Source organism: Echinops telfairi, unplaced genomic scaffold (genome assembly GCF_000313985.2).
Source record: "Echinops telfairi isolate 266 unplaced genomic scaffold, ASM31398v2 ScPeMD7_7424;HRSCAF=8462, whole genome shotgun sequence".
NCBI lineage: Eukaryota > Metazoa > Chordata > Mammalia > Afrosoricida > Tenrecidae > Echinops > Echinops telfairi.
This window is the reverse complement of record NW_022111324.1, coordinates 87,009,357-87,037,324: the sequence shown is the minus strand read 5'-3', so window position 1 is coordinate 87,037,324 and position 27,968 is coordinate 87,009,357. Positions and strand designations below refer to the sequence as shown.

The 27,968-nt window shown below is 40.2% G+C and overlaps 1 protein-coding gene across 6 annotated transcripts in view; it reads right to left on the bottom strand.

Moving 5' to 3' along the window:
- The window catches only part of TTC13 (tetratricopeptide repeat domain 13), a 99,020-nt gene that overhangs the window by 4,659 nt on the left and 66,393 nt on the right, over positions 1-27,968 (bottom strand). For 4 of the 6 annotated variants that reach the window (XM_004712167.3, XM_045297849.1, XM_045297851.1 and 1 more), the window contains 6 exons: positions 27,793-27,877; positions 14,960-15,069; positions 5,528-5,663; positions 4,373-4,452; positions 1,496-1,574; positions 1,277-1,356 (listed from right to left, as the gene is read on the bottom strand). In XM_004712167.3, coding sequence (XP_004712224.1) covers positions 1,277-1,356; positions 1,496-1,574; positions 4,373-4,452; positions 5,528-5,663; positions 14,960-15,069; positions 27,793-27,877 — 570 coding nt within the window. The remainder of the gene's footprint in view (positions 1-1,276; positions 1,357-1,495; positions 1,575-4,372; positions 4,453-5,527; positions 5,664-14,959; positions 15,070-27,792; positions 27,878-27,968) is intronic. The other 2 variants (XM_045297848.1, XM_004712168.3) reach the window with 1 other exon arrangement.

Here is a 27,968-nt window from a genome sequence, read left to right as displayed (position 1 = left end):
GGAAGGAAAAGAATCTCTGAAAACTGACTGTGGTAGCAATTGTACAATATTGCTTGATGTAACTGAACTATGGAATGATATGTTATCTGTATTAACTCACAATAAAATGGTTTTGGGGGGAAAAAAGGAGTTACAGTCTAACAAATCCACAGAGGCAGTTCCATTCTGTCCTATTGGGTCACTAGGAGTCAGCATTGACTCCTTGTCAGTGAATATTTATTGACTTGCATATATTTCCTGACTAAAGTACAAGATAGTGCCACCTAAGACAAATCTAGAAAGAAGTAAAAAATAAAAACCAAAAAGCCTATAAAGCTAAGTGTTACCACTCAGAGTCAATTTAAAACGTGTTCCCTCTTAAAGACTGACGCTAAGAGTTTGGGCAAGAAAGTAAACCAGCTGAGATAAATGACTAATTAGAAATGACAAAAAAAGACACTGGCCACTTTGTTTCACACATTACTTCCCTTATTTTTCACTCATTCTGTATTTAAACAGTCTTTAAATGATCCTACATGACAGCAAACATTTTAACCTTGAATGAGTGAAAGAAACTCAATGCATAATAATTACTAAAGATAACAAGAATTCAAGTTTTCATATTTCTCCAAAAAGTAATGTTGTGGGTTATCAAATTGACTCTGACTCACAGTGACCCGTGTGACAAGAGCAGAACTGCCCCATAGAACGCCCTGGACCACTCGTCCTGTTCTCCCATGGAGCCACTGGCTAGGTGCACACTGTGGATTTGTCAGTTAGCAGCCCAGTGTTTAATCATTGTGCCTCCTTTCCAAAGTGTCATAGGAAGGTGTTTTTCCCCCTCTTCACTTATAATACACTTTGCAATTTTTGATTACTCAAAGGCTTTGCTTTATTATAGTCTATGACTATGACTGATGAGAGACGGTAGATGTAGAGGGCAACCACTAAATTGGTTAGCATCAGATTCCCATCCCGATGGCCATGAGTGCCCAACGGGCCCACCCTACGTTTCCCAAATGCCACCCATCAGCTCCTGACCCGTCATTCTGATTCTGAGACAGGGAAGGGTGTAGAAGAGTGCCCCAGCTGCCATGACAATGGCACAATCCGTCACAATGGCCATCTTCATGCTGCCCAAGCAGCTTGGTGGGATGCCCCAGCCCGTAGGGACCTACAACCACAGCACCCCCCTCTCAGCTGGGTCACTCAGCTCTATGTCTTGTATGACATGTGGGTTGTAGTGCACTCAAAGAATCCCATAATGCACTTTTATCTACCCCTATCAAGTAGTTACCTTTTCAAGTTCATCCAGCTTTTAGCTATTTTGCTAAAGGCTTCTGAACCTGGGGCTGTCATTGCTTCAAAGTCAACTAACTGAAAAAGAGAGATTCAGAAATGTGATTAAATATGAAGGAGAAAATCTCAGTTTGACATCAGTTCAAGCCATTTTAAAATAAAAGTCCACAGATAAGATTTCACATACAACCCCTAGCCCATTCCAACTCCAGCATACCTTCCCTTTGGGAATTTTTCCTGCCACTTCTTTTCCACTTGCCATCAATGCTCCCACTATCACGGAATAAGCTATTACACTGTTGAAATAAAGAACAATTATTCATCATTCCTATTCTATAGCTAATATGCATAAAGCTTACTATGTACTTTCCATCCTGAAGAAGGCTTAATTAATAATTCATTGCGTATTAAAATAACAGTATCTATATTGGCCTTAAAATATTTATTGGGGGGTAGGGAGGGAGGGGAAAAATGAGGAACTGATACCAAGGGCTCAAGTAGAAAGCAAATGTTTTACGAATGATGGCAACAAATGTACAAATGTGCTCGAAACAATGGATGTATGTTTGACTGTTATAAAGAGTTGTACAAACCCCTAATAAAATGATTAAAAAGAAAAAAATTTATTAATGTACTAAGGATAATTGACCAAAACATTTTTTCTTTGAGGAAAAAAAAAAAGTTTTGGTTTTTTTTTTCTATTAAAAGTTTTCTTTCCACAGGGACTTTCTCGTCTAGTGAAATAATGAGTTACAAAAATATACCCATTTTTATTTTTAACATTTTATGAGATTTGGCTTCAAAATACATGGGTACAACATACTCTGCAAATAATCTCAGGCTGTACTAACACACTGATCTGAAAACCGATGCCCTCTAAGTGTCCTTCACGTGTCAGAGCTCATTCTCTAGTGGAAGGTTTTATCATGCACCGATTGGGGACTTCTGGGAAGCACTGAAGAAGCCAAGCGAAGTAAGATCAGCCTTTGGCATTCTGAGCACGAGTCCCAGGAGATAGACAGCTTGAGGCTCAGAGAATGCCGCAGAAGGCTCCCTGGGCAGCAGAAAATGCACGTAGATACCCGGGATGGCTCTCCTGGCAAGGCCACACAGTGCCTATGGCCAGAGACCCATTTAAAGGATGGGGTAAAGGAAGGACAGAAGACAGGGCGTGTGTACTGACATAAAGGGGCGCAAACAGGGAGGGAAGGGTAGGGACGAGTGCGAAGAGAATCATGACCCACTCCTGTGGGTCGGAAAGAACAGGTGACACTGGGCGTGATGCGGCTGTGGAATAAACCAGGGCTGGCACTGGCTGCAGTGCCTTGGGTTTGGATCCCTGCTAGGAGGGTAGTGTGCTGAAGCTCTGTGAACAGGCTTGAATTTCAGGTACAATGGGTGACTTGGTGTTGCACAGAGAGGCGAAGGAAAGAAGCCTGGTGGCAGGGGGGCAGGCTAGAAAGATTATTGCAGGAGACAAGGCCTGAATGTAAGGAGGAGCTATAAGGATAAGGAGGAGACACAATCCACATGGTTTAGGGAGTGAATAGTGAAGGAGAGGTGGAAGGAAAGGGTTAAAGAGGATTGGAGTTGTATTTGCTTCACACACAACCTGTGAGCCAACAGAACTACTGTGTGGAGAGGGAAATTAACTCAATGGCAATGGGTTTGTTTCAGAGATAGGCCTTATACATAATGCACACTCGGTGAGTACAACTACTTACCATTAAGCTGATATACAATATATACATTCCTGTTTCCTTTCGATGACTTAATATTACTATAACACTTTATTACCACATTTAGGAGTCCTACTTTCTAATGCATTAATTAAACATAAGGATATTTAAGTATATTATTTTAGCCAAATCATCTTAAGTTTGAATGTGTGCTGGCAAAAATAAAATACCATTTAAATGAAACACTGCATATGGTACAGGGAAAAGAGAAAAAGGGAATTAATAACAACCACCACCACAACAAAAAAAACCATCTGATAACACATCTCTTGTTTCAATGGCACTTAAAAACAAACAAAAACCTGATCTATACAAACAAGGAAGGAGAACTTCTTTAAGCTTATAGAAATATTAAGGAATGGGAATGATAAACCAATGGAATATAACAATTAAGGCCCAAGGGTGGACAATAAGGGCTTAGCAAATATAAAATATTAAAATACACCAAGCACAATGCATGGCACCAGGTAAGGCATCTTAAATGCGTGAATAGATAGATCCCTAGCTTATCAGACCTGTGCCAACTCCATGCTGACTCATAGTGACCCTAGGGGCAGAGCAGAATTGCCCCACAAGACTTCTAAGGGTGTAATCTTTTCTCCACCACCACCACCCAACTTTTCAAATGAAGTTTTATTTTAGAATGGTCACAGTTACAGAAGAGATGCAGCAATCATACAGAGAATAAGGCTGCAATCTTGATGGAAGCAGACTGACAGGTCTTTTCATCAGCCGAGCCACTGGTGAGTTCAAGTTTCTGACGTTTTCCGTCAGAAGTCAAGTGCTTAGCTGTTATACCACCAGGGCTTGTTTCATTACAGTTAAGAATACCATATTAGAACGAACGTTTATCATTCTTTTCAATGATATGGTAATCTAAGGAGATTAAAAATAAAGGAGGTCATTCCTTGTGAACACCTGGCATATTTCGGTACCATATCCAAAAGAGGCAGAAAAAGCATAAATAAATAAATAAATAAACAAATTAAAAATTTAACTCCTCATGATCCATGGGACATAGAGTACCCATTACATTTTCTGCCCCTAAGGGTTTGTGGGATGTTCTGATCCCACTGCCAGAGTGTTACCCTGTGCAAATCTAAAGAAACAGCCTCAGCCAACCAACCCCAACATCAGAGATCTCTGCGGATATAAATGTAGCAAAATCCATATTCCAAAACCAAATTCATTGCTGTCAAGTTGATTCTGACTCATTATCTAGAAAATGAAATTCCCAATTCATTAAAAATGCCTTCCACTTTAAAAAATGGTTTAAACAAAAAATTCACAGCACAAAATAATTTGATCTTGAATTACATTTTTTAAAATGTTTATAATTATAGATTATCAGTTACCTGGATCCTCGAGAGAGTGGCATTAAATTATAAAAGTAATAAACTAAGGATAGGATTAAGTTACAAACAGCATCAGCCTCCTAGGAAAAAGGAAACATACCCATTAACTTAAAGATTGGATTATAAACTATCTTTTTATAGGTGATTAGATAGCTAACTAATCATTTACAGCAAGAAAAACGTTGTTTTGTTCCTCCTCTACAAGACCTGACTTTTTACATTCTTGAATATTCTTTATTTTTTGTATCACTTTTTTCCAATGAAAACTCACAGATCAATTTAGAGCAGAATTTTCCCAGCTTACAGAAGAGCAGCAACAAAAAAACTTTGACATTTTCCGATACACATAAAAATCTGCCTCTTTTAGTGACATTTGACATGTCAATATATATATATATCCTAATCAGAATAAAATACTTATTAATACTAAATAGGTTTCCCCAAACTACATACACTCCTAATCCCACAAGGTTCTAGTACGCCTCCACCCCACCCTGAGAGTTAGTGATAAATATGGCTAATTATATACATAAAATGCCAGATGCTTAGCTAAATGCAGGGCTTCCAGTCAAAGTGAGGGGGCATTCTGAAGGGCCCAGGCACCCATTTGGAAACACAGCAGGCAGCGTGTCTAACGCACTGCGGGCACAGTGGCAGACGAGTGGCACACAAGGCGAACATGCCAGAGAGCTTGCTCCGAGGAGCCTCCGACTAGGAAGTGGCTATTAGGTGCAAAGGACAGAAAATCTCAACCTAGTTTCCCTGCCCAATAAGCTGTATCATAAGTTTAAATTCAAAAACTCATGATAAACATAAGTAACCACCACGGTGATAAGAAGAAAACAGAATATAAAGGGGAAATATAGACCATGTTCATTAAGTATTAACCTTTTTCATTAAAATCTTGTTGAAGACCAAATTTATGATACTGTATAGCAAACTTATGATAATATATAGTCACATAGTAGGTTCCAACTATACTCATTTGCCATTTCCAAGTACTATGGTTACTAAATTGTTCTTTATAAAAATATTAAAAGAGGAATACATATAGGTCAACTAAAACTGGTATCAGGTATGTTCTATTATAATTAAAGGACAGGAGGTAAAGAATCACAGGAAGAGGAGCTAAAATAGAAGTAAACAAAGACTTACCCCAAATTCTGACGACAGAATTAATACCTTTCCTTTTGCTGTCAGGTCTTTATAAAGTGCATCTATTTCAGCATGATATAATTGTGTTCTTTCTTCTGTGGTTTGTGTTTCCACAGAAAATAGTATATTACCAACTCTAAAAATACAAAAACGAGTGTAAAAGGCACACATTATACAATTCAGAGTCAAACAAAGACAGCCAAAAAAAAAAAGAGCGAGAGAAACAAATAATATGCTGATGCGGCACTGAACAGATCTAAGAATGTATCCTGCAGTTTTAGGTGCAGGCAATAAGGCATGCTTCCTAAGTATGCAACTATTTTTATAAAAGTGAAAGGCTAATTGCTATCCTGCTTATTCCAACCATATGCATTTACTATATGAGCTTAAGCTACTACAAGGGAAAATATACATAATAAAGAATGCATGTAAATGACTAGTAAATATTTTATCAAACAGCTCTTCCATTATGGTTGAAAACGAAGATCAAGAACTATGCTATGAAGGAAGTTCAGGGAGTACATTTTAAAATGAAGCTTCTGCTGCAGGCCACGGAGCTGGAAGATGTAAATCCTTAGATGCTTTGGGGGGGAAAGCACACCACACTTGCTGCCTTGAAGGGAGGGAGTAACAAGGCCACATGAAGCTCCACACACAGCTCATCAGGAGCCCAAATGTAGGAGTAACGAGATCTACTTTTGAAGACATGGAATAAAAACCAGGCTCTTGATAGGGAGTGACCTGACCAGTCAGTCCAGCTATTATTTTATAATGGAAAAATAATGGAGATAGAATTATGTTCTTTGTTTAGATATAACTTAGCTAGAAATCTTCCGCAGCCGTAATCCAGTGCTAACCCCCTCTATCTTGTCTTACAGAGCATCCTGTGTAGTGTCTAAGTTTCCTCCCTCCCTTCACTAAGGGCCAAGACCAGCATATCAGGTCCGTTTCCTTGAGATTCAGGGTCCCTAAGTAATGGGAGCTTTGTAACACAAGATCTTTGTTAAAACAAGACTGTTTCCCTAGCTTGTACCTGTCATTCCAAGATTTGTGTCTGTCTCAAAGAACTGTTTCACTCAACCTGTGTATGTACGCACACACCATATACACTAGAGTATAAGCCGACAATATCAGCCGAGGCACCTGATTTTACCACAAAAATTGCATAAAAAATGTGCTGAAAAACTCGGCTTATACACAAGTGTGTACACACACACACACACACACACACACACTGCTGTGAGAATAGAGGGAGGGGAAGAACCAGCATTTGGAGGAAGGATTCCCTGCCCCCCGCCCCACTCTCCTTTCCAATGCATGTGAAAGTAAAACTTAAAATCTTTTTAATCCACCTGGTATCTGTAATTCAGCAGTGGTAACCGGGCAATGTGGGCCCTCTTGGTGCCCATCCTACAGCATATCCCACGAAGGGATAATTGCAGGAACCTTCTGGTAAGCTGAGAAACCCCAGTTGGGGAACAGTTCCCTGCTGGTTGGGAGGCTCCTGTACATGACCCAGATTAGGGAGGCCAGGGACAGGAGTCCTGAAGACCTCTCTTTCACCAAGAGGCCCTGAACCCTGGAGTGCTCCTCATGCTGCTGCTCCGCCATCTCCCAGTTGCCTTCACCCGGGATTCAGGATTCTCAGCCTCTGGTTTGGCCATCCTTCTGAGTAAGTGTATTCTCTGTATCTGGTAAGCACACTTCTGTATCTGTAAAGGCCCCAAATCTGTCTCCACTGGAGGATTGGGGCTAGGTGATCTCTGTGCCACTGGCAATCTGCTTAAGAGATCTTCTCTGCATCTGTCTGCTCTGTTGGGCTGATCTGGGAGATCTCATCTGACTCTGTCAATCTGAGTCCTGAAACAAGTTTGTAATTGTAGTTTGTTGGTGGGCCAATCTACTGCTATGGTAGAGGAATCTTTCATCTGGGGGCTGATGGCTCCAGGGCTGTCAGTTCTTTCATGGCTGTGCCATGTGAGAGACCTTTTACCCATGGGCTAGTTGAATATTAGCCATCTGTTTTGGAACAGATTTATTTCATCTGACCAGCCAGCCTCGTGCCATCCAGCTGTAGCATAGCTATTTTAGAAAGATATCTCTTCTAAAGTCACAAGTTTAGTTCCTGAAAGACTAGCTTCCCTGCTTTTCAAGAAGGGTCCTTTGGTTAATGCCCCCGTGAACTAGGGCATTTCTCTTTAAGACAGTGCAGGCTCATCTCACTTTCTTGGTTAAGAAAAATAAGGGGGAGGGGCAGGAAGAAGGAAAAGATCAACTACATTTTTATTTTACAACCTCAGAAACCATGGGAAGCAATTTTTGCTATATCACAGATGTCACTCTGAGTAAGAGTCAACTTGAGAACCAAGTGTAAGTTAAAATATAAAAATTTGGGGGAATCTTATGAAACCGAACTTGGATAGAAGAGAAAAAGTTAAAATCAAGTGAAGTACATTTCAGCAGTGTCTGATAGTGCATAAATAACTTTAAATTACTTTAAATGATTTGAGAATTAATAAATATTTGCTGTGATTAAGATCATACAGTTAATAAATGTATACATGTAAATATCTTCTAAATATTATGTTCATTTTTTTCTAACTGTAAAGCGTGATTATAAGACGCATACAAGAACTCATTGTTAGACATAATGAAAATTGTACCTGTCTTGGTGAAAGTTTAATTACGAAGACTTGTTTCAGGCCATAAAAATAAAGGCTTTATTGCTAGTTTAGAAATACAACTCATTCTTTGAATGATCTGATTTCCAGGAGGAGGGTGGGTTAGATTGACCAAACTACAGGTGTCTCCGAAAGAGCTGATGCTCCAGCAAAGGGACAATTTGAAACCATTCCTCCCAGGAGGTCATTAGCACGTAGAGGAAGACAGTTCAGATACCGTGAATGTTGGGCATGCATCTTATGAGTGTCTCCTAATACAGGTGGTTCTGATCGCTGGTCGGTTTCTTTTGGAGCTATCTGCTTGCCTTTCAATTCCAGTGGAATTTGCCTTGTGATTTAGTGCCTTTTCAGGTTCGTTTGTCTGGCTTACTTGGAAATGTGTGCATCACATTCGATTAGTAAAGTGTACCGTTTAAGGTGATAAACCCACTGAGGGAACTTAATATGATCTGAGCTGAGGGGCTGGAGAAAAGACAGAATGACGGATGGGAATTTTTTGTGTTTTGTTTACTTGAGAAGGAAAAAGAAGGTAGTCTTATCTTAGAACAGAAGGCCAGGTTGTGTCAGGATGTGAAAGATCGTAAACTTGGACTTGTAGGTACGTAATAAATGAAGAAAGTGAGTGACAGAAAGCTTTGTGTCAAACAAGAGGCAAGAAATAGATTTGAAACCTCTGTGGCACTGAGTTAAATTATTCTTAGAATAAAGAAAAAAATATTCTTGGAATATTGAAAAGCCATGAATCACTGCAAATTATTGCCTGGTTGAGTGTATGTTCTAATAGTAAATGCAAGCGATCGTATTAGGTGTATTTGGTCAGTGGAAGTAAAGTTGAGGAAAAGATTGCAAATAGACCATTAAAAGTTTGGTAACTGAAGTTTGGTTATATCTGAAATGTTTAATGTGATATTTTCAGATGTTTCCTTTTATTAATTGACTTTGTCTGGTTTACATTAGTTTATCTCAAAAAGCATATGCATTTATGAGTATGTTTACTGTGACTTAGCCTTGGCCATGCCAAGCTTTGTCACTTACCGATGAACTTAGGATTTGTTTGGATTTGCTAAGTACCCACGGAGGTACTTGGCAAAACTTCCTGGTGGAAGATGGACTGTATTTGACTTATGAAGAGGACTAATATTCTGTGTTGGAGCCCACAAGTCTAAGTTAGGATCTCTGGAGCTCTGGCAGGTGGTGAGATTGTGCATTACAGCTGATCTGAAATTTCCCAACAATAGTTAGCTACTAATCCAGGTGAATGCTTCCATAAACTCTATATGTGGAAATACTGTGTGTATTTTAAAGGTATCCTCTCTATGAAATTAACTACTATTCTCACTTCTCTCAGATTGTTTAGCCTATAAATTAAAAATCTCATGACTTTCTGACTGAGAGCTCCTATTGGCAGATTTAGTAAATTCCTAAAATATTGGTTAAAGAAGCTAGGAAAGTTAGAGTTACAGGTTGTGAAATAGAGTAACAGTAAAATTTCCTGCTAAGTTACTTCATATAGAACCTGGGGCTTTAAGGATGGTCACTGCGATTAGTGCTGTTTGAATATAGACAATACCTTGTGGTACTTAGTGTTCTCTTAGAAGTTAAAATAATCCAGGTGTGAACCATTTGCTCTGTGATGTTTTAAGTTTTCTTTTGATTCTTAAAAACATCCCAAAAACGTGGAGCTTGAAGGCCACGTAGGGTCTAAGTGACAGCCTAGGAAAAGCAGTGGAGTCTCTCGTTCAGCTCATTGTGTCTGTGGAAGGGCTGAGGCTTTTGAAGGAACAGACTCCAGAAGAGGAACATGAGACTAGTCACTAGTTTCGGGCGGGCATCTAGTCATTTAACGTAGTCTCCCAAGCAAAATGCTCTACGGTATCTCTCTAGTGTTTATCGTCCCATTGTCACGCCCACATCTGTGCTTCCTAGAGCCGATGTTTCAGAGGGCCTCACTTCAATTGTGCCAGTTTTCATGAGTGAAAGCACAGAAATCCGCGAGTAGAAAGGAAAGGGTTAGCTTCAGCTCTGAAGAGCATTTCTGTTGGTAAACTAACTCAAGAACAGCCTGCCTGTAGCAGCGGTTCTCAACCTTCCTCATGCCGCAACCCTTTCATACAATTCCTCATGTTGTGGTGAACCCACCAACCATAAAATTATTTTTGTTGCTACTTCATCACTGTCATTTGCTACTGTTATGATTTGGATGACCCCTATAAAAGGGTGGTTGGACCCCCCCAAAGGGGTCACAACCCACAGGTTGAAAACCCCTGCTTTAGAGAAATGCTTGATTTGGTTTGTGTAAGCTCCCAATGAGAGAATGTGCCTTGTATAATGTTATCAACTGTGCATTTATGACAGAATTTGTTTCCTGCCTTTAGTGAGCTAGGCCTCATGTGGTAAGCTGCCTGGAATTGGGTGGGGAAGGTGGTGATTTACAGCTTTTTTTTTTCAGAGACTATCAAAGAGACTCAGTTTGAGAACCTTACTGTGTGAACTGGAGTTTGCCTTAAACACACTTGATGCAGACAAAAAACCCTGAAGTACTTCTTGGACCCTAGGGTTGAAGGGCTATAGTGCGAGAAGCGGGGCACGACTATCCCCAGGCTGTGGACTCTGGCGTCCTGGGGCTTTGGTCCATCTCTCTATTGCTTCGAGATCACTCAGTGACTGGAGGCTTGAAACTGCCTTCTATTTGCCATGGTCATGTTTTCTCTGCGGTCCGAGACGTCTTAGTTGTGCAGACACATGGTTTTGCCCTTGGCTTTGTTTGTCTTCTTGAACAGTGTTCTGCCATTTGTTGCAAATCTGCACAGGTGCATTTTCATGTATTTTAGTCTAAAGGGCCTTATAGGCAGTTCGGTTCTATACCATTGGCTAAGTTAATATTGTTCTTAAAAATACCAATATCTGATAGAGGCTTATTTACATTATTTCTCCAGCTGATAATGCTGCCTCTAAAGTGGACCATAAGTATATGTATGCCTTAGACGTATGAGTGAATCTTGAACTTACACTTGGTCTAAGCCCTAACTGAAGAACAATTTGTTCTTATGGGGGGACCCCTTGTGCATTGATCACTGAAGATGTAAGTGTATGGCAACGTGTGGCAAAAAAAAAAAAATCAGATGGTGCCCAGCTATCAGAAAGAATGTGTCTGGGGTCCTAAGGCTTGTCCAAAAGCAAGCAGCCATCTAAGTGAAGTGTTAGCGAAGTGCACACAAAAGAAGCACATTAGCCTGCGCTGGTCAGAGGGTTATTAATAGTGTAACCCATAATCAGAGGGAAGAACTGTATTCGAGCTCCAATGCGCAGTACTTCAAAGGTTATAACAGTGAGGTGCAAGACCTACTGCAAAGTTCTCACATAAATTCAGTGCCTACTGAATCCTTCTGATCATCACCACGAATATTTCCGTCCTCAACATATCTCACCGGTATGAGCAATTACGATGAACAGTGGAGGATAATGGGGAGTGACCTGAAGAGTCAATCGGCTATTATTTTATGATGGAAATATAATGTGGTTAGAATGACATTCTTTGTTTAGATGTAACTTAGCAAGAAATCCTCCATAGCTCTGACCCTGAGCTAGACCCCTCTGTCCTGTCTCAGAGTATCCTGTGAGAGTGTCCAAGCTTCCTTCCACTCCTCACTAAGGACAGGACTTGCATACTAAGCCTGTCTCCTTGAGATTGAAGGTCCCTAAGTAATGGAAGCTCTGTAACACAAGAGCTTTGTTTTCCTAGCTTATAGCTGTCATTCCGAGGTTTGTGCATTTCTGAAAGAACTGTTTGATTCAGCCTGTGAGAACAAAGGGATGGGGAGCTCAGCTGGGGAAAGGATGCCCCCTTTCTCCTTTCCCATGCATGTGAAAACAGAACTTAGAATCTTCTGAATCCACTTGGTTTCTGGCACCTGGCAATGGTGAGCAGGCAATGTGAGCCCTCTTGGTGCCCACCCTACAACAGTATGACTCATAGAAGTGGCCTGAAGATGGATCTCAAATGGGATGGGATGACCAGAAGCCCAGAGATGGAGAAGTGGGAGGTGAACTTGGGGAACAAGCCCTCCAGACCGATTAACAGACCAGGTTCCTTTAGGAATTGGTGCACAGTGCATGGCTGGACATCCTGTGTGAGGTCACAGGAAGAAGTCTTTGAGTGCCTGCAGAGGGAAGGGTTTGGGTGCCAACAGACAAAGGGAGGGTGGGGTCTGAATGGAAGATAGTTGCCCACTGGAGACCTTTAGGAACATTAATGTAGTGGTGACATGTAGATCGACAGAACAGATGGGGACATCAACTATGCATCACTTTGAGAAGTTATGACGCCAAGCATGGGCAATGACAAGGAAGGAGGTACGGATAGTTGAAAAAAACAACACCCCAGAAAACCCAAACTCACTGCTATCGAGTCAATACGGGCTCCTAGAGAGCCCCCTGTGGGTTTCCAAGATTGTAACTGTTTAAGGGAGTAAAAAGCCCAATTTTTCTTCTGCGGGGCTGCTGGTAGTTTCAAACTGCAGACTGTGGGTTGCAGCCCAACGTGTAACCACTGTGCCACTAGGGGGAAGAGGCTATACTTTTGAGGAAACAATTCTATATACTATTTTGTTCAGTACTTCTTTTCTACTTGGGCTTCACATGAAGGTATACCTCATGGATATGTAAATGGCAGGAGAAATGCTTACCAAATGTTTTCAGCCAACTCTGACACGCCTCTTCAGGAGAAAGTACTTTTTATGGGAAGGTACTTTGATTAAGTGGGTTGGGCTGGAGAGATTTCAAATATAAGGAAAAGCAACAAAATGTGAAAACTGCTAAATTTGTGTATAGAAACGAAAGCCTGTGTGAATCAGTTCTGACATGGAGCCTGAAGTAGGGGGCTGTTTGTTTGTTTGAGAGAGAAAAGTATGTAGAAAAGCCAGAGCCTGACAGGCAGAGAAGCCAGAAGAATGTAAGCCACCTGACCACCGTTAGACCAGCAGACATCACTGGGAGTGGCTTTGATGGTCCGCAGGCTGTGGATCTGAGGAACGTGCAGGTGGGCAGGGGCAGGGAGAGGAGAGCTCAAGGTAATGTAATCTAAAATGCAAAGGGTATGCAGGCACCACGGTGACATCCCAACCCAAACCCATTGCCACTGCGTAGATTCCCCCACAGCAATCTGGTAGGATTGAGCAGAACTGCCCCCTAGGGTTTCCCCAGAGCTGGTCACCACAGCTTTTCCTGGCAGAGTGGTTGATGAGTTAAAATCACCAACTTTTCAGTGAGCAAGCTGAGTGCTTAACCATTGTACTACTAGAGCTTTAGGTCTGGATATCAGATGTATATAAAAGCATAGTGTTATTTATAATATTTAAAAAGGACACCTCCTCCCCAGAAAATGGTCAACAACAAAAAAAGTAAGAGAACCTCTTCAATATCGATATAGTGGAACACTATGCTGTGATTACAAATGCTTAGAAGAACATGGCATGGAAAATGTTCATGATGAAGTAACAGAAAGGGTTTAAAAATCAGGTTACTAATCAATATAGTATAATCAATTTTTTTAAAAAGAATGATTTTATTAAAAATCTAAAATATTATAACATCTGTAAGAGTTCCCCCAAAATGATAAAAAAATATAAAGAGCTTTGCTTATCTATATATTCTATATGTTTAATAATATGTACTCTTGTAATACATGAAAACCTATATTACAAAAATAAAACAAAACTTTACAATGGCTTCAATTTGCCGTTGTAAATCTTATTTTCATTTTGTTAGTAAATGACTTTTGAAACTTCATGAACACAGAGGAATGCTTTACACAAATTGTTAAGATATTATACTTAATATCCATAAAATTATTAGATATAGCACAGTCAGAAAATTCATCTGCCAGAGTGATAGCCACAGTGTAATGTTCATAAGCTTATTGGTTGTAGCTAAACACTGGGCCATGACTATTTTATTTCAGGACAAGAGCAAACACCCACTATTGCAGGGGCAGTAGGTTATTTACTGTGGCCTCTCTAGCCAAAGTCTCTTGCCAAATTATCTTTCCCCGCACGGGTCTGGTACGAAGGTGGGGGCAGATACTGACAGGATTCACCTGTGAGTAACTGTGATCAGGACTCACTGGGATGTCATCCTGCCGCATATGAAATGAGCTCTCTGAGAAGCAGGAGGTGGAGATCACGCTACCAGCAAGAGCCGGGCGTGGACCTTTGGACTCTGAGATTCCTACACAGTGAACTTCCTGGATCCGGAAGACACCTGTGACATCAGAGGAGCAGCAGCAGCAGAACCAGGAGGCAGAGTGGTGCATTTCCCAGCCCACAGAGCACGTAAAGCTGAATGCTTTGGGGTAAGAGGCTGGCTTGTGGAGTGGGGGGATTCTATGCACTCAATTAGGGGAGCTGGGATTGCTGACCTACAGGAGCTTGAGCTGAATGCCTTTGCTTTGGTGCATTTATTAGCCCTGAAAGATCTTTGTAACATGTCCTGATGAACAACTGTACACTGAGCATTTCCCAGTTGCATTACAACTTCCTTGCATGATTAACTTCCGTAAGAAACCCTTTAATCACGAATAGTGTCTGTGAGTTCTGGGTAGCTATTGCAATGGATGCCAGAACCTAGATATAAGAGTAGAGAATAATAACAGATAAGACAACACAACCGTAATGGTTCTTGGAAGAGACCATGCACATGCGTACTTCTGGCTATAAGTTTCCACTTCACACCCACACCGACAATGCATACATACTTGTCTCCTGTTATAGTGATCGTGAATCCATCATATTCCTTCCCTGGATCTTTGAGGCTGGGGACTTTTGTGTTGACAGTGAACCCATCCTTTGTTTTAGTATTAAACTGCTTTCAGGAAAGAAGAAATTGATGTTACTTGTCTTTAGTTAATCATAAACCCCTTCTGCATTTTTGTAGTGCTGCTCCAACCTAGATGTGTTGAAAGAGAATCGCAGAAGTCATCTGCTGTAGTCGGTCACCGACGATTCCTTTACTGCCCTCCTGCCTGTGCCAACACCGGCAACCACAGGGACGCTCTCCCTGGGCCCTGCTGCAGCCCAGCTGGGGGCCTCGGCACAGAAGGCATCAACACTTCTACTCAGCAAAGTGCTCTGCTCCTTTCAACAAGCCTCCTGTCCCTCTTCCTCGTGTCCACCTTTCTCTATGAGCAGCGATCTTGATTATCAGCAGAGGAATTATACCCAATATACTAAGAAAGCAACCTCTGTTCATGTTAGTGCTCCTTCCAAAGCACTTTGGGTCTAGTAGGATTTTTCTGAAAAGTACTTAGGATTATATTCACCAACTGGAGAATCCCATTTACACACACACCCTCTCCTCTCTGGCTCTGCAGACCACCCTATGCCAAGGGTAGTGCACAAGGAGCTGTAAGAATGGCCTTCAGGGAAAATGAGCACGAAGGCAGCTCCAGCTGTCAATTTTTGTGTTTGTTCCCATTGCTAGGATACACACACGAATTCAACAGTTTCTATGTACGTTGATTGCATCCTTTCAGTTGTGCACCCCCCCATCTGATTCCTTTCCTAAAGTGTTCTCTGCATTAACCCCGGACTCACTGCTCGCAAAGGTTCTTATCTAATCTTTTGAGTTGCTGTTCTAATTTGATCCCATATCCATAGTTCTTCAAAGAGTGTAAGACTCAAGGCAGTTCTTTTTTAATAGTTAACCTCAACTTGTTTTAAGAAGACTTCAGGACACCATTGAGGGTTAATCTTTAAAGCTTAATTCAAACACATCAGATGTCAACTTTCAGTTGAAAATATCTGCAACAAAACTGAAATGCCAGTAATCACTCTGTCACTGCCCTCCAAAAGTGCCCCCTAGATTCCGTTATTTATTATTGTCATTTTGTTAGGGTCAATGGACTGGAACTGAGAGAACCAACAATATGTAAAAAGCAAGCCTGCTTCATATGACGAACTCCTGGGGGGAAAGGTTGTCTACAACAAGCAAGACAGATTAGGTGTCCACTGCAGGCCCAGAGAACACAGGTGGGAAAAACAGAGGGAAACCGGGGACTCAAGCACCTATAGACAACAGTGGGAAATGAAACAGGAGAATCTGTCACCAAGAACAAGATTTTTATAAGGAATACACAGAGATGTAAAAGGAGAAGCTTTGTTAGACTGTGCCAATTTTCATTTAATTCACACAGCATCCTTGTAAAATAGGGTATGAACTTGCTCTTACAGATGAAATAAAGTTGGTGAGATTAAGTCCCAAACTTGAGTGACAGAATTAAACCCAGTCCTTTAGGACTCTAAACTCCGCATTATTTTCTCATATGCTTTTCTATGAAATCTAAAGTGCATTGAAAGTTGGCTTTCCAAATTCTGGGAAGATGTTGTCATTAAAAAACAACCATTGTTCCAAACCTCCCTCACAAATATGAAAAATACAAGAAACGAGTGCTGGCCTTTGCGGGACTCTTACATTAGGAAGTGCAGCAGGAAAGCAGTGGGGAAATGCAGATGGGCAAGAATCAACAAGTCCCATCAGGGCAGGGAAACAGCCTCTCCTATGGTTTCTGCCCCTCCTCGAGCCACATGGGTTGCCATTTGCTGTCTGTACAAAGAGACCGAGTGCCATGCTTCTTCCCTAAAATCAGCAAGGCAGATAGAGCATGGGGAAACGGGAATCCACTTAGACTCTAAAAGCCCAGACACCATTGGTTCCAAGCTGACTGTGAACTGCTACAGAGGGCGGTCCATTCGGTAGACTCTGTTCTACTCAGGACTCCACTTGCCTCCCTGCACACTTCATAGCTCAGGCCCCTGAACCAACAGGACAGCCCTCCCAAGGGACCAGCTGTAGTCTGTCTGCTCCCTCTTTTGGAAGATACACAGGACTGCTGACTTAGGCTGCTGGGTGCTAAAAAGCAGGCATCTTTCACGAAGGCTACACCCATAGTCGTCATCATTACCGGAAGGGAGAGCAACAAGACAGATTTCCGTGGAGATCCATCTGGAGTGCGACAATACTTCCCCCACCCACACTCGTCTGTAAGCCTGGTATGAATTGTTATGTATGGGTCCTGCAGTGGACTCTGCTCCCATGTCAGTGCTCTACCTATCTCCCTATGAATTCCATAGTTCTGGCCTCTGAAACCAACACATAAGTCTCCCTGAGGGTCAGTCAGGATTCGTCTGCTCCCATTCCATTTGGGACTGAGGATTGTTGACTGAGGCAGAAGTGTTGAATGGAGGCTGCACTCGGAACCAACCATCTACTGGGGAAGGCTCTGATAGCAACAAGTCAGAGAGTTCTTGTAGATATGGCCAGAGCATGACACAGCTTCTCCCGTCCAGTCTGGTGGAAACTGCAACGGAAAGCTCCTTTGGAGGACTCAGTCCCTACAGTTAGCACTGGGCCTGCTTCCCAGGTACTTCCTAGCTTAAGCCTCTGAAACCAGTAAACAGACCTCCCTGGGGATGAGAGTGTTCTGTCTGCACCCCCTATGGTGGTTGCTGAAGACTGTTGACTGAGATTGCCTTGTGCTAGGAAGTAGGCAGCCTGAGTGGTAGCTACACTCATAGCCAACACACTATGGGTTGGGTTCTGTTAGCAACACAGCAGACCTCCCAAAGGGTCCATATTCAGTCCCAACCAGTCCCTGCCAGCTGGAGAATGACTTGAACTCCCACAAAGGTTCACTACAGTGGAGTCAGGAGGTGAGCTACTTGCCTGGAGAGTGCTCCCCTAACTCCGACAGGGTAACTGGGACTACAAAACACTAACAAGATCATTTCTTAGAGGTCCTTCTGGAGACATGCCACAACCTATGCCTCCTGAAACAGAGGGAAATCTGCCAGTGCTTTCCCTGAATTCTAGCTCAGATGTATAAGTAGCCTCTACAAATCAAAGAAGAAAATTCTGGGCAAAACCCGAGGGCACCACCCAGCCTGAAACGAGGCCCACTGGGTGTGGGTTTTCCAATGAAAATGTGATTGCAGAACAGAGTAGGGAAGGGAGTAATAACGAGAGGGAAGTGCACCCCCTGGTGGAAAGATTGATTAGTACTGTGAGAGATTGAAATTTGAAAAGTGAGATTTGGAACTTCCAAATGCAAATTAAACCCGAAGGGAGAAGGAACTATCAGAGAAATAGAGAAACACAATATGCCAGGGGCCTATGGCTCTGCCCATCTAGAAGTTTCTCAAGCAGAAAATAGTATGGGCAAAACCATCAAACACTGGGTAAAACTGAGCATGTTTAACAACCTTAAAAATTCAGGGCCCTAACAAAAAAATCACAAGGCACACAAAGAAAATAGATAACAATGTCCCATCCAAATGAGCATGACAAAAGGTGTAAAAGCACATCTGGAGATGACCAATAAGTAAAAAAGAAAGACTATAACAATATTAAAAGATAATTAAAGAACTACAAGAAAACATAAAGGGCTAAAAAAGATAGGAAAACAATACAAGGATCTAAAATGATCTCAAAAATGAGGATCTAAATGAGGATCTAAAAAAGGAGACAATGTAATTGAAATGGATAACTGAAATGAGAAACACAATAGGTTAGACAGATTTAATCAAGCACATTGAAGGGTAAGAGAATTAAAATTATAGTTGCTGAAGAGCAATAAGAACAGAGGCTCAAGAAGCCTGAGCATGGTTTAATGCAGTGGTTCTCAACCTTCCTAATACCGCGATCCTTTAATACAGTTCCTCATGTTGTGGTGACCCCTCCCAACCATACAATTATTTTCGTTGCTACTTCATAACTGTCATTTTGCTACTATGATGAATCGGGCGACCCCTGTGAAAAGGTCATTCAACCCCCAAAGGGGTCGCGACCCACAAGTTGAGAACCGCTGGTTTAATGGATTATGGAATGACAAGAAGCCTACTATATACATCATGAGGATTTCAAAGGGAGATGGGAGAGAGAAAAGGGCAAAAAGAATAGTTGGAGAATTAATGACAGAAAAATTCTCTAATCTAATGAGGGATTTGAGTCTACAAATCCAATAAGGTCAAGGTACCCCAAGCAAGAGAAATCCAAAGATATCTACATCAATGCACTTCATAGACAGGCTCTTAAAGTCGAAATTCCTGACAGTCGTGACACAGAAAGGATCCAAATAAGATCAAATACTGATTTATCCTCAGAAACACTGAAGGCCAGAAGGAAATGGAATGATCTATTTAAAGTGCTGAAAGAAAAACAAAAACGCAAACAAGCTGTTAACCAAGAGTACTTACTATTCCCTTCCTGAAACTGTCCTTCAAAAATGAGGGTGAAATGCAAACATCTCAGACAAACAGGAGGCAAGAGAATTCATGTCCACCAGAATGAGCCTAACTGAGACACCAAGTGGAGCTTTGAGATGGAAGGGAAGAGACCCTAGAAAAATAATTTAAAGCAATACATCGAAAGATTCATAACAAAAAGAACTATGTAGATAAATATAGGGTAAAGTGAAGTATAATTATACTTAAGTATAGATAGGTATAAGGTAAAGTATTCACACTAGATAATTTTAAAACTTTTATTCTTCATGTTTTTAATTATAAATACATTCAAAAAAGAGATTATATGATGGCACATGCAATACAGATATAATTAGTGATAAAACAACAAAATGTGGCAGAGAGGAAGAGGACATAGAATTTGTTCTATGTTATTGAAGTTATGTTAGTACTAACTTAACCCTACCACCCACTGCCATAAAGCCAATTTTGACTCAAAGCAACCCTACAGAACAGAACAGAGTTACCTCAAAGGGGCAATTCTGTACATCTTTCTGGGAACAGAAAATCTCATCTTTTTCTTATGGAGTTACTGGAGGGGTTAAAGTACTGACTTTACAGTTAGCAGCCCAACACATAACCCACTCACTACACCAAGACTCTTTAGATTACTCTCAAAACCCAAACCAAATTCAACTGCCATTGAGTTGATGCCGACTCATAACAACCATATGAACTGCTCCTGGTGGTTTCTGAGACTGTAACTCTTTACAGTAGTAGGAAGCCTTGTCCTTCTCCCAGGGAGCGGCCATGTGAAACTATGTTATATTTGTATAAGCTGTTTAATGTAATATTTATGGTACATACTAGGACCCTATCTTCTAAAAATATGTAAAAGAAAAGGAGGGAACCAACATGACTTGCTACAATACAACAACACACGAAAGCAAGCAGTTATTGTTGCTAGGTACCATCAAGCAGGTTACAACTCAGCGTGAGTGACCTATGCATAACAGAATGAGCCACTGCCTGGTCTTGCATCATTCTCATATAATCTTTATGTTTGAGGCCATTGTTGGAGCCACTGTGTCAATCCATCTTGCTGAAGGGAATCAAGTGATAGTAAAGGGCAAACATAAAGAAGGCTTAAGACACACAAAAAACAAAGGCAAAAGTAAGATACTTCTTACTCCACTTTATAGTGAGTGCAAATGCTCCATTCAAAAGGCAAAGAGTGTGGCAGAACAGATAGAAACTGATTGTTGTAGCAATTGTACAATGCTGCTCAATGCAATTGAACTATGGAATGATATATGCATTAACACCCAAATAATAAATTTTTAAAATAACTAAAACAACATATGATTCAACTACATGCCATTTACAATTTATATATCTTAAACCTAAGGATATAAATATATTGGAAATTGTTGCGCGCGCACACACACAAACACAAATCCATGCAAATAAAAGCCAAAGCTTGAGGTGGCAATCAACATCAGACACAGTAAATTTTAATATAATATTTGTTAAAAAATAAAGTTGGACTTTATATAATGATAAAAAGACAATCAATTAAGAAATTTAACAATCATAAATAAATATGTACCCAATGTCAGAGCACTTAGTATATAGTAGCAACCATAGATGGAACTGAAAAAACAGATAACCCAGCTGATACCAAGGGCTCAAGGAGAAAGCAAATGTTTTGAGAATAATGAGGGCAACAAATGTCCAAATGTGCTTGACATACAATGGATGGATGGATGGATTGTGATCAGAGTTGTACGAGCCCCCAATAAAATGATTTATATATAAAAAATGAAAAGTACAAGATATACATGAAAAAGTTAAAGGATGGATTTAAAAATTGGAGAAATGTATTATATATAGCAGATTAAGAAATGTATGTTCTTAATATAAAAACTCAACCTAACTACAGAAGAAATACTAAGAAGCAATAAACCTGCTAGTAAAATCAAACAAACAAACAAACAAACCAGATAAACATAAATGTTAACACTAAATAATAGCTGGAGACTTTACACACCACTTTCAATACTTGACAGAGCAAACAGAGGACCTGATTGATACTATAACCCAAGCAGACTTAACAGACATACATAAAACACTCCACTCCAAAACAGTACAATAAGCATTCTACTCCAGTGTACGGTAGTCATTCTCCAGGACAGACTACATTTTAGGTTAGAAAGTGCTGATAAATATTAAAAGATTGAACTCATACAAAGTATTTTTTCTGACTACAACAGAATGACACTATACATAGAATTAAAACACACACACACAACCCCCACTGGAAAATGTATCTTATGGAAATAAAACAACATACTATTACATTATCACTGGGTCAAAGGAAAAATCACAAATTTCTTAGTCAAATGACCCAGCAAAGGCAGTACTCGACTTATAGCAGCAATAAATACCTACATAAAGAAGAATTTCAAATAAACCGGCCTTGAAAATTCCAGGAACTTGAATGACAAGAGCAAACAAAGCCTAACCTTGCCAGAAGAGAGGTTTGAGCAGAAATAAAATAAAAAAACAGAAAAATAGAAGGAGTCAATAAAATCATAAGTTAATTCTTGGTAAATGTCAATAAATTAACAAGCCTTTAGCTCAACTAAAAAAGAAAAGATGTAACTAAAATAAAAAAAGGAAAGAGGGGACATTACAACTATGGAAATAATGAGTCTTTTATAGAGTATTATTTAAAATACAACTGTACAACAGTAAACCGAGAATATGGACAAAATGGAAATTCTTAGAAGCACACTACCTATCTAAACTGATTCAAGAGGATATAAAATTGCAACACACCTGTGGCAAGTGATGTGTTAAAATCAGTTCTCAAAAACCTCCCAATGGAAAACAGTCCAGCATCCAAATCTCTCTCTCTCTCTCACACACTCACACTCACACTCACACATACACACACACACACACACACACACACGTTGGGGGGGGGGTAATGGGGGTGAGGGAGGAATTCCTGGACCACATGGCCCCGCTGGGAATCCTATCAAGCATTTAGAAAAGATCTACCACCAATACTCTTCATACCCTTCCAGAAGATAAGGTAGGAGAAGGATCACACGAGAAAAGAAAATCACAGGCCAACAGATTTTATGAATTATGAAGGGAGGCCAAAGAAAAAGTCACTGGAGTCAATCAACTCTAGGCTCCAACTTGTTATGAAAAGTGGAGAATACATGCCAGGCGACAAGCAGACCTTGAAGATGATCAGGCAAGGCAAAGTGAAACTGGTCATCCTCACCAACAACTGCCCGGCCTTGAGGAAACCTGAAATTGAGTGCTATGCCATGTTGGCCAAAATTGGTATACATCACGACAGTGACCATAACATGGAATTGAGCACGGTGTATGGAAAGTACTAGAGCAGCGGTTCTCAACCTGTGGGTTGCAACCCCTTTGGGGGTCAAATGACCCTTTGACAGGGGTTGCCTAATATATCCGGCATATCAGATATTTAAAACACAATTCATAACAGCAGAAAAATTACAGTTATGGAGTAGCAACAAAAATAATTTTATGGTTGGGGGGGGTCAACACAACATGAGCTGTATGAAAGTGTCGCGGCATTAGGAAGGTTGAGAACCACTGTACTAGAGTACGCCCACTGGCCAGCATTGACCCAGGTATTCTGGTAGCATTAGAAGCATGGCAGAACAGACCAGTGAAAAATAAATCCTGCAATATTTTTTTCTTTAATAAAACTGGCAAAAGCTTGTTTTAAAATCCAAAACAAAAATAGAAAAAAAAATCAATCAATGGGCTATACCCATCAATAGATTAAGGAAAAGAACCACACGATTATCTCTGTGGATGTAGAAAAAGCATTTGATAAAATCCAACACCTTTTTGGGGGGTGGGGAGTTGGTGAGTGGTTTCAACTGTTGAATACAAAGTTGGTAATCTGAAATGGAAACTCCCACCTAATTTAAAATAAAAAACAAAAACATTCTTGATAAAAACCCTAATGGCAATTAGTGGTAGAGAAATTCCTCAATATGATTCAGGGCATACATTAAAAAAAAATTAGGCAGCATGATATTTCATGGAGAGGACTGATAGTCATCCCCTTGAAAGCAGGTTTGAGGCAAAGGTGCACGCTCCCCTCACTTCCATTCACTCTAAGAAAAAGAAAACATAGCCATATTGGAGAAGGGCAGTTGTTTCCATTTGTATATGAACCTACATATAGAAAAATCCCAGAGCACAAGTAACTTCTAGAGTTAATGAGGAAATTAGGAAAGTTACAGGATACAATCAGCAAATAAAATTTAGTTCCGTTTCTATACACCAGCAATTAAAAAATCTGAAAGGGAAAAAATTTATTTACAATATCATCTAAGAGTATAAAGCACCTAGAAATAAGTTTAACCTAGGAATAAGTTTAACCAAGGACATGAAAAACTTATACAAGTAAAAACTATAAAACTATGCTGATGAAAGACATTAAAGAAAACTTAAGGAAATGGGAATGTTCCATGTTCGTGGATTGGAAACAAACAAGATGTCAATACTTCCCAAGTGATCTACGGATTCAGTGCAATCCTGACCAAAATTCAAACAGCCTTCTTTAGAGAAGTAGAAACAAACTGGTCCTCAGTGTTATGTGGACTGACAAGAAGCTCCAAATAGCTGAACAGTGTTGAAAGAGAAGAACACGGTAAGAGGATACAGATGTCCTGAGTTTTAAAAAAATTCTATATAGCTACAGTAATTAAAACAGCCTGGTACTGGTATAATAATAGATACATAAACTAGTGGAATAGAATTGGGGGTCCAGAAATAATTCTACACATCTATTGTCACCTGATTTTTGACAAAGGTGCTAAGTCTATTTGACGGGAAATGATTTTTTATATTCTTCAGCACTACTGGGAAACTGGATTTTCACACATAAATATGAAACAGCATCTAGGCCTCACACCATACACAAAAACAAATTCAGAATGAATTAAGGATCTAAATGTGTACACTAAAACCCTAAATTTCTTAGAAATTATTTTTCTTTTTAATGACCTTTTGCTTTCTTCATGAATGATGTTCTTGGAGCTCTTCTGTCAGTAGTGTTCTGTGCATCAAATCTGTTCTTGAGATGCTCCTGACATTCAGGTGGGATAGACTCCAGGTCGCGTTTTGGCTCTCGCGGACTTTCATTTTCTTCCGTTTCAACCCGAACCTACATATGAACAATTGATGGCTTGTTTCACTGCTGGCCTGGCTTTAGCTACTGATATTGAGCTTCTCCATTGCCTCTTCCCACAGATGTAGTAGATTTGGTTTCTGTCTATTCCACCTGGAGAAATCCTGTGTTTAGTCACCATGTGTGACTTAGAACCAGTCACTGGTCTTGCAAAACTCTCTCATGCGATGCCCAGATTGGTTTCCATCACCAAGACCCTATTTTTGAACTACTGTTCCTTCCTGTTTCCAACTTTTACATTCCAATCACCGATAATTATCAATGAATCTTGATTGCATGTTTGACCAATTTCTGATTGAAGATATTAGTAGAATTCTTCAAATCTTCATCACTAGCTTTTGGTGCATAAATGTAAATATTTGGTGTATTGCCTGGATTTCCTTGAAGGTGGCTAGATATAATCCTATCAGAGATGGCATTCTACTTCAAGATAGAACTTGAATTGTTCTTTTTTATTATGTCATCCTGGCATAGTATGATTTTCTGATTAAAAATGGCCAATACCAACAGTTCATTTCAGCTCACTAACACCTAGGATTATCAATCTTTATGCATTCCATTTCATTTTTGACAACTTCTAATTTGCCTAGATTCATACTTTGTACATTTCAAGTTCTGATTACTAGTAGATTTTTCTCATTTTAAGTTTGCCTTACTAGTAAGTGAAGATACTGAAGGTTTTACTCTTACAAGCTTTAACTACATTCACATCACCATGGCTAGCAGTTCCTCCTCTTTCATATTTCCAGTGCCTTCTGACCTGAGGGCCTCCTTCTCTGGCACTTTCTCTGACAATATTCTGCATCCATTCATTAGGCCTTCAGTATCTGACAATATTTCGATGCTGTGCATAAGGTTTTCGGCAGCAACTTCTGTGAAGTGGGCAGACAATTCCTTCTTTGTCGATGAGTCTTAGTGTGGAAGCTCTGCTGAATCCTGTTCACTCCAGGTGACCCTGATAGCAGTTGAAATACCAGTGACATAGCTTCCAGCAACACACAAGCCACCACAGTACAACAAACTGACAGACAAGTGGTAGGATTATACAACTGCTCATATAAGTGTTGTCAATATGTCCTGCAGGGTCAGGAGTTCGAAACCACCAGCCACTGAGCGGGAGAAGATTGGGCTTTCTATTCCCATATATAGTCGCAGTCTTGGAAACTCACAAGGGCATTTCTACTCTGTCACACAGGGTCTCTATGAGTCAGCGTTGGATGGATGGCAGTGAGTTTGGTTTTGGTTTGGTCAATCTATAAATTGAACATCTGTAAAAAGTTGAATTGACAAAATTTGTGTGATAAATACATGTCAGATCTCCAAGAAAATTGTAGGAAAATTCCATTATCTTTCTATCCATTTTCCCGTGAATGTTCTGAAGCCTCCTCGTATTTATAGGAAGAATACCTGCAAACAACCCAACAAACAGAGTAGCTGCTGGGCTGCTTCCCTACAACTAAATACTTCATGGGACTTGGTTCCTAGGTTTGGAGGTTTAAGGTCATGGTTTCATGGCATGTCCCATTTCATTAGCCTAATCACATGTTTAGTGCTTCTGATCTACCTCCTAGTTCATTGCACAGCGCCTGTGGTCTTAAAGGCTTACAAGTGGTCATTCAAGGCATACCAACAGGCCTCTATTCACCTGGAACAGAAGGAAGAAGAACATCAGGCAGAGAAGAAGGCTATGGAATGTGTAGCTAATTGTTTTCATGAGCAACTGCTTCCTTGGTCAGGACATCAGAAGAACTGGATGGTGCCCAGCTACCATTACTAAACATTTTGATGAAAGACTTTATGGAAGAATCTTGATCAAAAGGGGGTAAATACAGAGCAGAATTTCAAATTCTCATTGACTCCAGACTTTCTGGAGCTATTGAGACTGGATGAACCCCAGAAACTATTGCCTTGAGATCGCCTTTAAATCTTATACCAAAGATATTCCCTGTAATCATCTTAAAATCAAATAGTTTAGCTTAATTGGTAAAAATGGTTTAACTTGAGCATGATCCTCTTTCAAGAACTACTTGTGTAGGATGAAACTGACAATAGCAACTGGAAAGATTAGATAGGAACCTTAGGGGGCAGCGACCCAGTGGCTGCAATGGGCTCAAATGTAACAACTGGGAGGACGGTGCAGAATGGGGAGTGAACGTTTCATTCTGTTGTACACAAGGTTGCTGTGAGTTGAAGCCAATGTGATGCCACCTAACACATCAATGCCGCAGTACATTGAAATGCCTAAAATAGCTACAGGAAAGCTGTGTAAAAACTTACCAATTTTCTTTGTGGAGTGGAACACAGGGACCTCAGCAAAGCCATTCTGCTCTCTGGGGAGCACTTTTGGAATTTAGGGGGGCATTTTGGCTGTTAGTGATCTGGTGGGTAGGGTATCACTGGAACTCAGTCAAACGTAATAGTTCTATTTTTTAACAACATTCACTAATAATGAATGTGATTGTTTTCTTTGTTCACCACTATTTCTTTTCTTTTTAACCAACACCACTCTTTTGTCTCTCTCCTATTTTCATCTTTCGTGGATTCATTTTGTGCAAGTTCATCTTTGAATCATTTTCACAGTTAGGATCTGGGCTTCCTGTAGTATTGTGATTGTCCAATGCCTAAAAACTGTTGCTCAGTTTTTTTAATTGGTATGGTATACAAGGGCCATTGAGTAGAAGTAACTACATTGTAGAAAGAGGCAGAAATCAATTATATATAATCGTTTCTCCCCACGATGGCTGTTTTAGCGGAGTAGATCGCCAGCCCTTTACACAGTAAATTCAAACCACAACCTTTTGGTTTGCAGTCAAGCACAAATCAATTGTGCCAACCAAGGATCTCTGATAGTATCTATTTTAAAGTTTTCTTCTGTTTCCCTCATTAACTACTTCCTCACAAATTAGTGCTTCTGCTTGAGTCTTCTGTCTCGTTTTATTTTGGTTATTATTCTGAGTATATTCATATTGGCGTGTTCAGGCAGTTTGCATTTTAAAACATTTATGACATAATACCTAATAATTAGGAGTGCTTAAAACTATATACATTGTGGCCCCCACCCCTCAAAAGCCCCTACTGAAGTTCTAATAGATTTACCTTCATAATTGGAAGCAGGTCTTCTACTTTGTGTACCTTTTCCAGAGCTTCTCTAACTTCTAACAATCCTTTAGGATTATTAGCTCTTAAAAAAAAAAGAGAAAGAGAGAGATGGTAACTGAAAGTAATACAGAAATGTAATAACTAGATATATCACTTCTAATTTAAATTAGTTT